The sequence below is a fragment of the Lingula anatina genome, chromosome 6 (assembly GCF_051362555.1).
Source record: "Lingula anatina isolate TDL-2025a chromosome 6, LinAna3.0, whole genome shotgun sequence".
NCBI lineage: Eukaryota > Metazoa > Brachiopoda > Lingulata > Lingulida > Lingulidae > Lingula > Lingula anatina.
The window spans coordinates 4,718,100-4,732,914 of record NC_141772.1 but is presented as its reverse complement, the minus strand read 5'-3'; the positions used below and the strand labels follow the sequence as shown (position 1 = coordinate 4,732,914).

The window sequence follows — 14,815 nt, the reverse complement described above, 5'->3', positions numbered from 1 at the left end:
TAAAATACCAGAGAAATAAGATTTTCACAGTTAAAAGCATTCTGTTTGTGGATAGAACCACATCTCCATGGTCAGAAGTCCTTTAATTCACTTTCTTTGTCTCATGCTTTCAGAAAAAGCCATGCCCACATCGCACAGTGAGTTGGACGATGAATTGGCTGCTATGCAGGGGACACAGGATGTCCAAGGACACAGCGTCAAAACTCTTGCCAGGCCTGACGAAAGGAAGGCAGATGTTATCCTCAGCAGGGATGGAAAATCAAGATTGGGGGGATTTGTTGCAAGGTCAAGGTCACCTGCTCCAACAGAAGTCAATAGGGACAGGTCAAGGTCACCTGTAAAAGAGCAGCCAGTGGCAGGGGCTAGTAGGTCAAGGTCAAGGTCACCAGCACCAATCAGCAGTGGACAGGCAGTGACACAAAAAGGTATGCAGTAATAAATCAGTGGTAAAAAGCTAAACATATAATATAAATCTTAGTTTAAACCCTTCATCAAAGGACCTTGATATTTATTATTATTATTATTATTAATTTTTTAAAGTAATTGAGCTGTTGTAACTTATGTTGTAATCTATCCCCGTGGGGATTTTCACTAGATTACTGTCACATTAGCCAGCTTAAATGTCTGTCTCGCCTACTAAAAGCTGTAAGGGGGTAATTAACTTCCGTGCACGCTCGGCTAACAGCAATTTAGCGTGAACCCCAGGGAGTTAGTTTGATCCAGATGGATCGATCTAAATCTGTGGGAATGCAGTCTTAAAGAAGAAGAGTGCCTGGTATATCCCCAGTGGTATTTGACCAAGTACATGAAGCACTGATATTGTATTCATTGATTATAAGAGGGGTTCTCGTGAGAGATTGATTGTGGCTGGTGGGACCACTAGAGTGCTACCCTCCTGAGATAATATCAGTACCATTCCCTGATATCTCTTATCAGTTTTCTCTGCCACTGAACTGGGGATTTTTTCCTTTTAGAGCGGATTTTTTTTTTTTTAATTATTTATTTATTTATTTTTATTTTTTATTTTTTTTTTGGGGGGGGGAGGAGTTCGTTCTTTTAGATATTTTGGGTTTTGCTTAATTTTGAGCACCCCCACACCACCACTGGTTCAGGAGCTATGGATTGATGAAGGTTCACTCTAGAATAAAATTCTAAATCATTTTAGCAAAATTAGAATTTTGAACTGAATCAGTGGCAGCTTTAACTTAAAACAGTAAACATATAAGAAAAAGGGTTTAGTCTAGTAATTGGTGAAAAAATTTACAGCATATTTTTGGAACTGTTCTCTCACTCGTGATTCTTGTTCTACCGATGGTTGAAAACTTGATGAATTTTAATCAGGAACAAGGCTCAGTTATTATGTTTAATCTATGTGATTAACTTAAAACCTGTTTGACTGCAGCCAGATATTTTGATTTCCTTTTTGTAAGCCAACCATGAAACTTTTGGATCAGTAATTCCCTTAAGGTAATACAATATTGCATTGGGAAGTTCTGGAATTTAATTTTTGTGTTTGTGTGATATTATACTTTCAGGCAAAATGATATTTTTGATCACATAATTAACTTAAGATTTTGATGAATAAAACTAATCTGGGAATTAGGAATTGTTTTGAGAGAATTCCTCTCATTGAACTTGATTAAAAAACATTATTACATTATATATAGAATCTCTTTACTTGACTTCACGCCCAGATGTTCCCTCATACCATCTTCAATCAAATTCGTATCCTTTTGTCCTATACACATGAAATAGTAATTGTTCACATTGTCATACACTTTCATCATCCTAATGTCCCTTTGGTCAGGAAGGTTAGCTCCAATATGTGTGTTAGGCATTTGATAGCATTTAAGATCTACGTGATCCCATAATGGACTACACTATGTAATTGCTTTGGCTCTTGCAAAATGAATTCTGCTTCATCGTGATATTTCACTGCGATCAATAATTTTGGGTAGCCAAGGGAGGTTGCTAAGATGAGAACAAACATGTTCGGCTCCCGGGCTTTTTAGTAAATGTCGACTGATTCTAAGTAATCAATCAAACGCTAAAAGGTTGAATGTAGATGAAGTTCGTACCCCTTGGTATCTTTGTATAAATTGCCGGGTAGTTTGGGGTAGGTTTGTAACTTGTGGAAACATGGGATGGATGACCACTGTTGAAAGAATTGCCTTGGTATGTATGTATAAGTACCTGGTACTCTTTTTATACAATTAATGTTTTTGTTTTTTATTGGAAAACCAAAGTACATAGTTTCAATCTATTTTATTTTCAAATTTAACTAATATGGTTAAATTCAACATTTTTGCAATTAAAAGCTACTTGCCTCGGTAGAAGATATTTTTGGTTTTGGTTTTGCTTCCATTATGGATCCTTTGTTTGTTGTTCATTAGTTAGAAAATCTTATATTGAATATTCTAATTGATCAGAAACTCCCCAGGATCATTTTTTTCTGAACAATTGCACATAGACAGTAAGTACCAATAGATGAGATCTAAAACGGCAGTGTGTGCTGCCAGCAATGTTGTCGATTTCTCTTTTTTTCCATCTCCAATATCAGTTGTCGAAGTACAGTGTTTGGCAAGCCTGTGAACACGGAGGCAATAATATTAGTCACTGTGGTAATCTATGGAATTCGTCTCCTGCTATTGGCAGTATTCAGGATGAATCAATCCCCAGTTAGGGCATGCAAACACATTTTTTGTTTTAACAAAATTTGTAGAGCAACTGATTGCAAAATTTGTGCAAAACTATGAGTTAAGAAAATTGATTGAAAGTTGTGAAATATATCAGAGCAGTTCACACTAGGACTGATCAAGATCGATACTGAACTGACACTGTAGTGCTGTCTCACTGACTACTAGCCTTGGGAAGCCTTTTGAATAACATTCCACTTACCTTAAACCCCTTTTACACTGGAAGGTGTCCTTTGTGCGTCCTTTGTGCAGCCATGACACTGCCATCTCTGTGGTTGTAGGAGAGAGGCACAAGCATCATTTAGATTGCAGAACAAATGCCCAATGAACAACCAAATGTCGGCACATAAAGTATTTTTGTTTGTTTTTTTTACTCTTAAACGGTGCCATACTACAGGACGCAGAAAGGACATAGTCCAGTGTAAAGGAGGGAGGTGGGGGGGGGGGGGGGGGAGGGGGGTGCAACAGGGATTAGAAAGAGTAATAATGGTTAGAAATTGTTATCAAGTGGCTTGCTGAGATGAGACAAGATACAAAGTTTTCTAGACTCATCTCCACTGGAAATGAAGCCACCAGGCTGATGAATTAAACATTTAGAGGGCCGCTTCCCCCCTCTCACTCTTATGGCTTTTGAATCAATTGTCAATTAGCAATATGGTGTCAGTTATTCTGATTCTTGCCTGATTAACAACTTGTGTCATACGGTCTCTGAATAGGCTTCCCTATGTTGTAAAACTTCAGTCCAAGCTAGTATGGTGGTTCTTTGGTGTCAGTTACTTCAGTGGGAATTATCCAAGTGAGCCGCAAAGCTTAGGTACCTTGTGAAGTCAAGTGAGACATCATGAGATATCAAGGGGAGAAATAATGACAGAGTAGCCAGTGCAGTAAAGCAGTGACTGACTACAACTTGACAGAATTTAACCACAGATGTATTTCTGGTCTTCTTCTGTTAAGTTCTGTTGAATAATATATATTGTATTCACCATGTTTTGTGGGAACTTTTTATATAGTTTTTTTCCTAAGATGATATTCCTGGTGAAAGTCATCCCTACTTCACACAAATTCTTGCACATTTTCTATTCTCATATGACATCACAGTGGTCATTGTAAGTTATTTCAGATAAATTCATCCTTGTCTACCCTGGATATTTACCACTTGTGTGAACTTGTCTCTAAACTTCCCACTGGTGTAAAACACTTTAGTCAGAAATAGAGCAATAGGACAGTCTGGTGATGTCATTAAGTCTTGATTCCAGTCTGATTTACTACCGTTGTGAATCTGTCCCTAGAGACACTGGAGGTGTAAACCACTTCTCACCGCTCCATCTGTCTGTCAGGTTTTATCTGGAAAATTGCATGCTTCAAGCTGGTTAGATGTGTATTGATTGCTGATACATTGATAAGAACAATATTGGGGATATCCTCATGGTAAACTGCTAATGCAGCAAAGCTCCCTATCTCAGCCTGTATCAACAGAAAACATCTGTGAGTTGATTTCACTTTTTGCTGAAAATAATAGATATGAAGCACTTACTGCGATGATTGTGAAGTTAACTGAAGAACGTGGGTTACATGAAACCTTTTATTCTCAGACTGGTCGAATTGAACCAGTTTGTTCGCTTTGAGTATACCGTTTTTGCCAAACACTGTCTGGCATTTTCAAAGAGCAATAATTACATTGGGCAGTTATCTTATCTGCTCTTTATGTATCCATCTGTTAGTGACCAGTTACCATGGAATTAATCCATTCAAAAATTCATATATCCTATGTATTTATGCTGTATTGGCATTTCAACTTATCCAGTTTCAAATGAAATAAGTTTATAGTTGTGTTCACAACTGGAGTAAATCAGACCAGAAGTTGACTTTATAATATCGCCAGAAAGTCATACGGTACCTATCCCGACTGAGTGATCTATTTATTTAATATGTGTATTAGAATCCAGGATTTTTATAGAAGTTTTTTTTTATTGAGTATTGGCTCATTTCTGAACCTCTCAATATAGTTATGAAATGTGCAGATCTACTGATTGTTCATGATGGTAAAAGAAACCATGAAGACATAATGCATTTTTTTTTTTTTTTTTTTTGCATTGATTTCTCTCTCACTTTTATTATGCTCAACTCTGCAGAATACAATCTTAAATCAGGAGTGGTACAAAACCTGCTAAGAAGCTGCTAACAGTGACATCATTTTTGTTGGCATTGATTTTATAATTCACTTTCATTTCTTCTAATTTCAGTTCCTCCCAAGTTAAAGAGCCTGGTAAACGCTGTTGGCCAAACCGCTGCAGAAAGATTTGAGATTCTTGACACGAGGGATAAGCTCCTAAGACAAGGTAAGAGCACATAAGTTGCTAGTCTCAAGGCAGTTGTTTTACAGCTTATTATAGCATTTTTATGTGAAATCTGTTGATGTTCTGGGAATAAACTGGTCCACATGTGAGCAGTTTCCCATGGTTTTCTACATGAACTTGGAAAAACATGCTTTTAGATATGATCTGAAAGAACCAAGTGAATCAGGTGAGTCGTGTTGTATATCTTTTGTTTTCCATCCCCAGTATACAAGTGCAGCCCCTGTAAAGACGTGTTTCAAACATCTGTTTGTAGTATTGCTCTATATATTTTAGATTTATCTTCACATTTATTAGGAACAATATGTTTTAAGTATGGTGATGATCGAAGCTTCATTGGGAACCTACAGTGAACTGGAATAATAATATTTAACAAGATCTGTTTCCTGTCTTCTTTTAGACAAAAGCAACCCATAATATCCCTGTAGGAAAAAAAGAATCTCCACCTTCATAAGAAGTGACTTATTGTTCCCTGATTAATCTGCCTACCTAAATCAAGATCATTTTAAAGGAATCATCACTTTTATCTTTGTCCAGTCAAAAGAAACGCCACCTGAATCTGACTTCTGATTTATAAAAAGAAAGGAAATCAATTTTAATCTGTATATCACTTGTATAAAATGCAAGTTTTGCTTCATTTGGTAATTACATGGCCAAAAAATTATGAACTATACCTATGTAAAGCAAATATCATGACATTTCTTGAATTGCGAATGATTGCTAAGGTAATTTACTGTAAACATGGACTCTTGATGGACTGTCAGGTCTGTGATAGAGTCTTGATGACATGCACTGTTTTTTTGTTGATCTTCCTGAGCTTTTAGTACCCTAATATCTTTTTAATGAGAATCAATTCATTAAGCGTCACAAAAACTACCGTGTGGGCACCAGCGATAGCACATGTGATCACTAATTAAAGCACTTGTGTATCTGGGGAAATTATGTTTTATAGAGGAATTTGCTAATGCGGTTCTCTCTCTCTCTCTCTCTCTCTCTCTCTCTCTCTCTCTCTCTCTCATTTGCCTTTTCAGATGGTGCAGATGTACATTTAATTAATAACCTTCTTAGTTTCCTTATTTATTTATTTATTGTTATTTTCATTTATCTATATTGTAGGTGACATGTATTCATTCGTTTCCTATTTTAAATTCTTCTTCCATCCATCCTCCCATTCATTTTTTCCTTTAAGCATTTGTTTGGACATCTATACCACTAACTTTTGTGACCCCTATACTATTTGGAAGCCAAAATGTTTTTGAATGTACATTATTTTATGTAAGTATTTAAATGACACTCTATCAGAAATAGTCAGTTTTTTTTCTCTCTCCTGGGTCTGTTATATGAACTGTTCAGACATTTTTCCTAGAAGATGGTTTTATGCTAGGTGAATCACTGGCTGACATTTAAGCTAACATTACACCTTTTTTGTTTTTTAATATTCTTGATGTTTCATTTCTGTGAAAGTGCAGGTATATTTTGATTTACTCGGAAAGCAGATCCACTTACAGTGCTGTAAATGCATGGGTGATCTATAATATATTTAGCCGTTCCGTGCAACCCTTTTTGCTCAGATAACAGAACCATTAAATGAAGCTTATAGGTAACTAAAGCATTTAATTTGGCGTTTGTTGATTATAAAATATCTATATAGCTGAGATTCTGTATTTTTTTATTTTCAGGGAAGTCGAAGCAACAGGACATTACTAAGGTGAAGGCAGTGGTAGGGGTGTGTCCTGATATGTGCCCAGAGCGAGAACGCTACATGAGAGAAGACAGACGAAGATTACACCACTTTGAAATTATGCCAGGAAGCGAGAGTGTGAGTATAGCTCAGGTTGCACTTACTCAACAGTGCTTGTGATGAGCATAACGTGTTTGTAAAACAAAAATATAATTTTTGTAAAAATTTCAAAATTTTTCTCTTTATTACAAAGGTGTATTTTATTCAAAATAGTTCACAGAATTGCTATCCATTAGCCGTTATCGAGTACTAATTTTCTATTTTTCAGTCACTTATTAACGGTAATGTAAACTGATGATTTTCACATATGGCAGCAAAAATTAGAAACTTAGAACTGAAAATTAGGTGTATAGATAATAATTTGCTCCATATATTTTGATAAAGTATGGACTTGATAAATGGAATACTTAAAATTTCTTCGAGGATTATTTTTTTGCTATATAAAGGTCTTATACAAATTGTGTGACTTTAGATGATTTGTTATTATTGAGTTTAATGGTAAAATCAATGATCAGACGAGGAAAGTTTCCAAAATAGTCTTTAAGTCTTGATCCTTACTCGGATCCTATCACATTAAATCACTACAACTTCCACATTCCGCCATATTGGGCATCTCAGCTCCTGAGATTTATCTCAAAGCATTCTAATTAATTACCAAATTAATTCCATTCCAATCTTTTGAAACAAGATAATCACATTGGTTGATATTAAGAGTCTAGCAGAGGGAGAATTTATTAGATTGTGAAGAGGTTTGCTGGTATTGTTTTACAGTAATTGTTATTGATCTTTGAGACTGTGTTATCTATCATATGCTGTCTTGGGATCTCTGTCAAGTGAGCCTTATCAGTTAGACACCATTATTCTAAGATGTCCTAACTGCATTCTTGGCTTGACAGTGAAAGATTTGCTGGACCAGGCAAGTGACCTTGAAACTTGTTTGCTGCCTGGAATTGTGTTCTTCTTCCCAGGAATTGTTTGTCTGCTCTAAAATCTATCTGTCCTAGATGTCTATCTGTCCTCCAAGCAAATTTTGTCCTTCCAGAAATTTGCTTATACCTGGTGATTGATTCTCCTTATACGAAACCTGCCTGTTCTCCTTAGTTCTCCTCTAAATCTGTCTTCCCATAAATCTTAATATTTCTTTGAAATTGTATTTATTTCTTAGAAATCAGTTTGTCCTCTCTAAAAGCTGCTGATCCATAAACTTTTGATCTGCTGATCAGGTAACTAAAACAGTTCCCGTAGTTCTGCTACAGGCCATGTAAAAAGTTGTAGCGTTTACTAACGCTACCTTGTATGGTGTGTATCCACTTTAAGGCATATATGATTGTATGTCGACAAGACAATTGTTAAGTATTGAATCTGTTGGATCTTTATTATTAGTTAAATGTAATAATAGTGATATATTTGTAAATCAAATTGACAACAATAATTATTGTACTTCCTCATCTGTTGTGTAATCCATGCAATCTGACCAAGGGCGACTGTTCCTACAGATTTTCAAGCTATGAAAATTGATAAATTTATTTTTAATGAAACAACTCAATCCAGACATCAAGAGAAATGATACTAAGTTCAGAGTCCCTGAGGAGATTCCATACATTTACATTATTTATATGAATCCCACTTCCTGGTATAATGACTTCACTTGGCAGCACTTACTGAGGCAAAATTGTAATTTGTGCCCCAGATACCTGCAAACTATGCACTCATGCAAATCTTTATTAGACCTAGGTACCATTACTTTGGAGATGTCGGGTTTCTTTGATAGACTCAATTCTGATCAGATTAATTTGTGTGTTTCCTGGAAGTTTTCCAGAATTTTTAGATGTAGTAGATCTTCTCTCTGGACATTCCAGCTGCATTTTTTTTTTTTTTTTTTTTTTTTTTTTTGTCTTGGGGTAAAAAGGCATTTTTTTTTTTACCTTATTTGGATACAAAAGGCATTTTTAAACCTTATTTCGGTATAAAAGCGCTTCCTTCTTCACATTCCAGGGCAGCTTTGAAAATAATGGCAAACAGACCATGAATTGTATACTAATTCATTGAGAAAAGAACCGCTGGGAAACCATTTCCGACACGAATATCAAGTACCATCATATTAGAACTGAGAAAACCACTTGAATGTCTAGAAACTATGTAAATTTTGTCTCACAGATGCAGACACTGACCCTTAGCACAATGAGGAGAGTCTACTCTGAATGGGTTATATACACTTATTGATCTGTGATATATATCAGAATCCAGAGAGTCATGCAAAATTCATTGTCTTTCTGTGTTCAGTCCAGTGGTTTCATCAGATCATAAAATGGACTGTGCAGGGAGACATGGTTTTTGAAATACTTGATGTTGTAAGTGATTTGGTGTTTCATATCACGCTTGCCAATCGGGTATTATCTAATGTATCCTATGGAGTCAATGGATTTGATTATTGATGTTTACTTTGACATGCTGGCTGAGTTAATTCGCTATTTGATGTGCGTTCTTCTTCCAGAACCCGCGAGCAGATCACGCCAGGTGCATCAAGGAATACAGCCGCTCCTCTGCTGATCAGGTAAGGTGTTTTTTATACTAATTTTTTTCTCATACTTATCAAAGTTGTGTAGAATCAAATTAAAAAAGAAAATACATTTCAGTTAATAACTTATGATGTTATGTTATGTATTGATGCCAATTGTTTTTGAATAATTATGTAAGTTAATGTTCTGTTCTTGAGTAACATCAGAGACAATAGGTCTGTATTTTGAGAACTTGATGCTGACAACTGTGTGCTCTATTAAAGTATCAGTATCAAAGAAGACATACCCATTTGCTGTGATTTTATCTGGATCTAAACTCCATGAGAACACTGTCCCTGTTATTGATGTTTTGAAACCTCGAAAACGTGTGAATAATGGTGGTATCAAGTGTTTTAAGTGATGATTTATAATGTTTCGTTCATCCCGAGGTTTAATTGTCCTAGTATCGTATCAAGGACATGCCTGTCTAGGTAAATGTGATCGAATTGCGATAGATATTGCTGACTGAGGGATTCTGAGGAAATGGAATTTGTTAATTTTTCAACCAGAAATTTCTCTTTAGTGGCAGTATTCAGTAGAAGTCTATGACATGTTTAAATTGTCCCTTCCCCCCCCCCCAAAAAAAAAAAAAAAAAATTGATACATATAAAGTGAAGATAAAGGGAATTTTCATATATTTCAGATTTCAGATTTCCAGTTGTCAAATTTAAAATTGCACTCAATAAGATTTTTGTGAAATTGTACCAATGACCTTTGGATGAATTCCATGATACCGTCTGCCTTATTAACCAGCAGTAGTTTGATTGGTTGCGTGCTGCAGTTTATTAGCTTTTGAGAAAACAGAATTGAGGAAAAAAAGAAAAAAAGCATAACACGAAACTTAGCTCTCAGTTGCTAACTCTGTGATGAGATCTCATGGTATCTAATTTAAAAATCAATAATTGTGCAACGAGGGTGTAATGGAGGAAAGAACTGATGCTAATTTTGTGGTTTAGAATTCCATGGAATTCTATTTCACTCAGTTGTTATTCTCAGAACTTAATTGATGGTTTTTATTCAGGGTTATTACCCTCAAAATGCCTTCCTTTTGTTCTATCACTTAAATAATACATTTTTGAACCGACTGAACCATAGAGGATCTCTGGGGCGGAATTTTGCAAGGGAAAAAAAGCATTCAAATTGTTATTGACTTTTTAGCTCAGAAATGGCACTGATGCTCATTTGTTATAAGCAACTGGCAGACACTGTCAAGCAAAGTCCCTGGCTCCCTCCTAGTCTGTGTGAATACATACTTAAAAGCAGCATTTTGCTGTGTTTCCCTGGCAAAGTAGATTTGCAGTAATTGCCTTTTTAGCATTAACTCGGAGTAACAAGAGGATATTGGTTACAGAGAAAACGAGTGGGCCGATAGGAATACACTGTTATTGAATCTGTCTGCTTTTCGCTGATAACGCTGATATTTGAATGGTCCAAACAGAATGGTAACCCTTTCCAGTGCTTAATGGCATGTGAAAGGAACTTTTAAGGCTGGTGATTGGTATAGAAACTTGTCAGCATTTGCCCTATTTTGTACTTTGGAAACTCTTGCAGTCTCGCAGAGTCATATACAAGAGTGGAGATTTGAAATTAACTATTATTTTCAGTAAAATTGGTTGCTTATGTAGCTTTATTTAATTTTTTAAGCATACTTGAAAAAACATTATTTGCAAAGATTTAATCTGTCAGCTTTTCTGATAATACTCTTATTTCAATTTTGACAAAATACAAGATTGGATCTTAAATGTTATCTTTAAAGGACGAGCCATTACCCCACGAGTTACGCCCTGCTCCAGTGTTGGCGAAAACGATGGACTACATGGTGAATAACATCATGGACCGTGGAGGAGACGGCAAGTGGGCCGACTGGTATGAGTTTGTATGGAGCAGAACTAGAGGAATCAGGAAGGTAAGGAGTTTATTTATTTATTTATTTATTTATTTATTTATTTATTTATTTCTCTGGATATCACTGTATCAAATTGTTAATGGGGACTGGTTTAAAGTGTCATATTGCTTATCAAAAAAAAAAAATCTTTCAGATATAATTGATTTTAGTCAGCAGAATGTATTTGGGTCTGATTTATCTAAAGGAAATGAAACAAAAACACTGCCAAAAATAAGACAATTTATCAATATTTTGAAAAGCCACTAAAGCCTCATTTGCTCAGCTCTGGACTGTTAAAGCTTGGAAATTGAATTTGTTTAAATACCATATGACATCATCAGACAGTTGATCAGCAGACTTCACGTATTATGTGTCAATCATCTCTGATTATTTGCCAACTACGCAGCAAACCAATCAGCCAATCAGCATTAGACTGTTATCACACATGACCTTATATGGCATGTCTTAGTCAATTTTCATTTCAAATTGTCATGTGAGTGAATGTGACTTTTATAGGGTTCTCTGGGGGTCTCTCAATGTAATTTACCTTGGCCAATATTCTGGATAATTGGAATCAGTTCAGATATTTGAACTCAGTTATTGAAAAATATGTCTAAAAATGGTGATCTGACATTTTATATTTTCCATTACCAATTTTCAGTTAGTTCTGCTTTTGGATAAAGAAAATTATACTTTATAGTAATTCCTCGATAAATTTGAACATCTTGAATTTTAAAAGAAATAAAGAAAGAAAGAAAAGAAAGCACTTGAACTAATAACTGGGTTTTTAAAGTTAAGACCAACTTTCAAGTGTGTGTGTGTGTGTGTGTGTGTGTGTGTGTGTGTGTGTGTGTGTGTGAGAGAGAGAGAGAGAGAGAGAGAGAGAGAGAGAGAGAGAGAGAGAGACAAGCCCCTGATTCCAACATCAGTTTTTCACTCACTCTAGGACATCACCCAGCAGCACCTGTGTAATGAGACGGCAGTCAGCCTCCTGGAGAAATGTACCCGCTACCACATCTACTGCTCTGAGAGGCTCTGTGAGGAGGGACCCGCAGTCTTTGACGAGAAAATCAACAATGAGAACTTGACCAAATGTCTTCAGAGCCTCAAGGAGTTGTATCATGACCTGGCCACCAAACAGAATATCTACTGCCCCAAGGAGGCCGAGTTTAGGGCGTATATGGTGCTGATGAACCTGAATGAGGGAGATATCCTCAGGTAATTATTGGACATACAAACGTTAAATAGCTTTCCCGGGGGATTAAATATTGCACATACTAATATTACAAAGCTTTCCCAGGGGATCAAAATGTATGCAGCTTACATGGCTCTGAAGAACCACATTACAGGAGATATGCTTACATAAAAGACATAATATTTGGCACAAGATAAGGGTAACAGTGATTTTCTTTTTCGGTATTTTTAAATACTTTGTTGTCAAACTGTTGAAAGCAGACATACTAGCTGAAACATGTGAATTTCCGTCAGATCATTTATTTCATCATAATCTTGGCATTTTTATCTCCAGAGAGGTCCAACAACTACGAGATGAGGTGCGACATTCCAAGGAAATAAAGTTTGTGCTGAAGGTATGGGTAGTTTTTTCCATGTAAAAGCTAGTGTCAGTTACAAGAAGGTATTTAGATATCAAAACTGACAATTTCATTTGGATTTTATGCTGGTGGTAGTTGAGGAAAGGGATGGAGACATTTAACAAACATTATTATTATTATTATTATTATTATTATTATTATTATTATTCTTCACTGTACTGTGTCTGTGAACTAGTTCTTTGGTTAAATTTTATATTTTATAAATATAAATGTTATGTTGTATATCCCATTTGATTGCAGGTATACAATGCCCTGAACAGTAACAACTACATCAAGTTTTTCAAGTTGATCCATCAAGCCACCTTCCTCAACGCCTGCATCATGCACAGGTACTTCAACCAGGTCAGACAGAAGGCTCTGCTCATTATGCTCAGGGCATACAAAGGAGGGCACACCATCACTAATGTAAGTGTACGGCTGTGTGTGTGTGTATGTGTGTGTGTGTGTGTGTGTGTGTGTGTGTGTGTGTATGTGTAAGTGCATGCTTGTGTGTGCACACATGCGTGCATGCAGGCAGCATGTGAGCATGTTTATCATTTATCAATATTTTTAACAGGTGGGACAAAAGACAAACTCATTTTGACTGTTTGAACAAAAGAACATTTTGATAGTTTTGTCTGTGAGTGAGGTTTGTGAGAGATTTAAAAACCTCAAGATATTTTTCATCGTCTCTTTTTGATATGTTGAATGGTACATCTTTCCAGTTTCCAGTGAATGAAATGCAGCGTCTCCTGTGTTTTGAGAATGCCACAGACACGCGAGATTTCTGTGAGTTCTACGGACTGCACACAGATGGTGATTATATCCATCTGGACAAGAATGCGTTCATACGTCCCGAGACTTCAATGGGGAACAGGCGCGCGGTGGAGTTAATAGAGAGCAAACAGACCGTATCTGTAGGGGAGGTGAGGCACAGGATGAGTAGATACATGTTTACGGGGGTTTTAATAAGTATTTTAAAAACAATTCTCTTGAAAAACAGTGATTTTGTATTTTATATTAAAATAGTTGCTTTTGATCAATAGGAAGCAATTGAAAAGGTAAATGTTTTCTTACTTTAAACATGCTAGATACTGGATTTAAAAATTTTGTAAAATCAATTTATTTTGATTTTCATATTGCAGTTGGAGTTGCACATGTTTGGAATAATTAATATCCTCATGGCATTTATGTTTGGTTTAAAACTTTTTTTTGTCGAATTAGTCATATAATGGTTATTTTATATCCAGCAGATATTTGTTTTTATTCCTCAAACTGAATCAGCTACTAAATAGATGTTGCACAAAAATATTTTATTATTGCCATCACACTGTAACTCACAACACAATTTATTTGGATCTTAAAGGTAGTGAATGGAGAAAAACTGCCACCTAATGAGCTCATCATCCCTTTCTCAAGTTTTGATGAGAGAGGTCATTATAGGGGAGAGATGGTGCAAGGATTCACAGGTAAAAACTGGTCAAGACTTTTAAAAGTCAAATCCAATATTATAATTTATGTCAGTGCCATGTGGTGTGTAGTGAATAAATACACCAAACATGAATATTTGGTGCTCTATCTGGATCCAAATGATATGACATTTAGTTTAATAAAGGTTTCTTATTAAAGAGCCCCCCTCACACTCACTCACTCACTCACTCACACACACACACACACACACACACACACACACACACACACACACACACACACACACACACACACACACACGTAGTATTAAACAATCTGCCTCCTTCTTAATAATAGAACTTACTATTTCACAGTTGGTAACTTTTGATGAAATCATTCTCCTAACTTTAACAGACAGTTAAAATATTCCTCACATAAAATAATTATATTATTCTTTTTCCTAGAACCTGAACCCAGCAGTGAGGAGCAGACCACCCCTGAGGAGCCCCCTCCACCCTATGAGGCCTCTCCCGTGCCCTCACCTCTCAAGTTTGATAAATACCCAGGAGAGGTATGCTA

The 14,815-nt window shown here is 36.0% G+C and overlaps 1 protein-coding gene across 3 annotated transcripts in view; it reads left to right on the top strand.

Moving 5' to 3' along the window:
* The window catches only part of LOC106177682 (germinal-center associated nuclear protein), a 44,935-nt gene that overhangs the window by 17,274 nt on the left and 12,846 nt on the right, over positions 1–14,815 (top strand). For all 3 annotated transcript variants that reach the window (XM_087015630.1, XM_087015629.1, XM_087015628.1), the window contains exons 9-19: positions 114–425; positions 4,940–5,035; positions 6,730–6,869; positions 9,286–9,345; positions 11,106–11,255; positions 12,181–12,452; positions 12,763–12,823; positions 13,088–13,252; positions 13,552–13,752; positions 14,193–14,295; positions 14,701–14,807. In XM_087015630.1, coding sequence (XP_086871756.1) covers positions 114–425; positions 4,940–5,035; positions 6,730–6,869; positions 9,286–9,345; positions 11,106–11,255; positions 12,181–12,452; positions 12,763–12,823; positions 13,088–13,252; positions 13,552–13,752; positions 14,193–14,295; positions 14,701–14,807 — 1,667 coding nt within the window. The remainder of the gene's footprint in view (positions 1–113; positions 426–4,939; positions 5,036–6,729; positions 6,870–9,285; positions 9,346–11,105; positions 11,256–12,180; positions 12,453–12,762; positions 12,824–13,087; positions 13,253–13,551; positions 13,753–14,192; positions 14,296–14,700; positions 14,808–14,815) is intronic.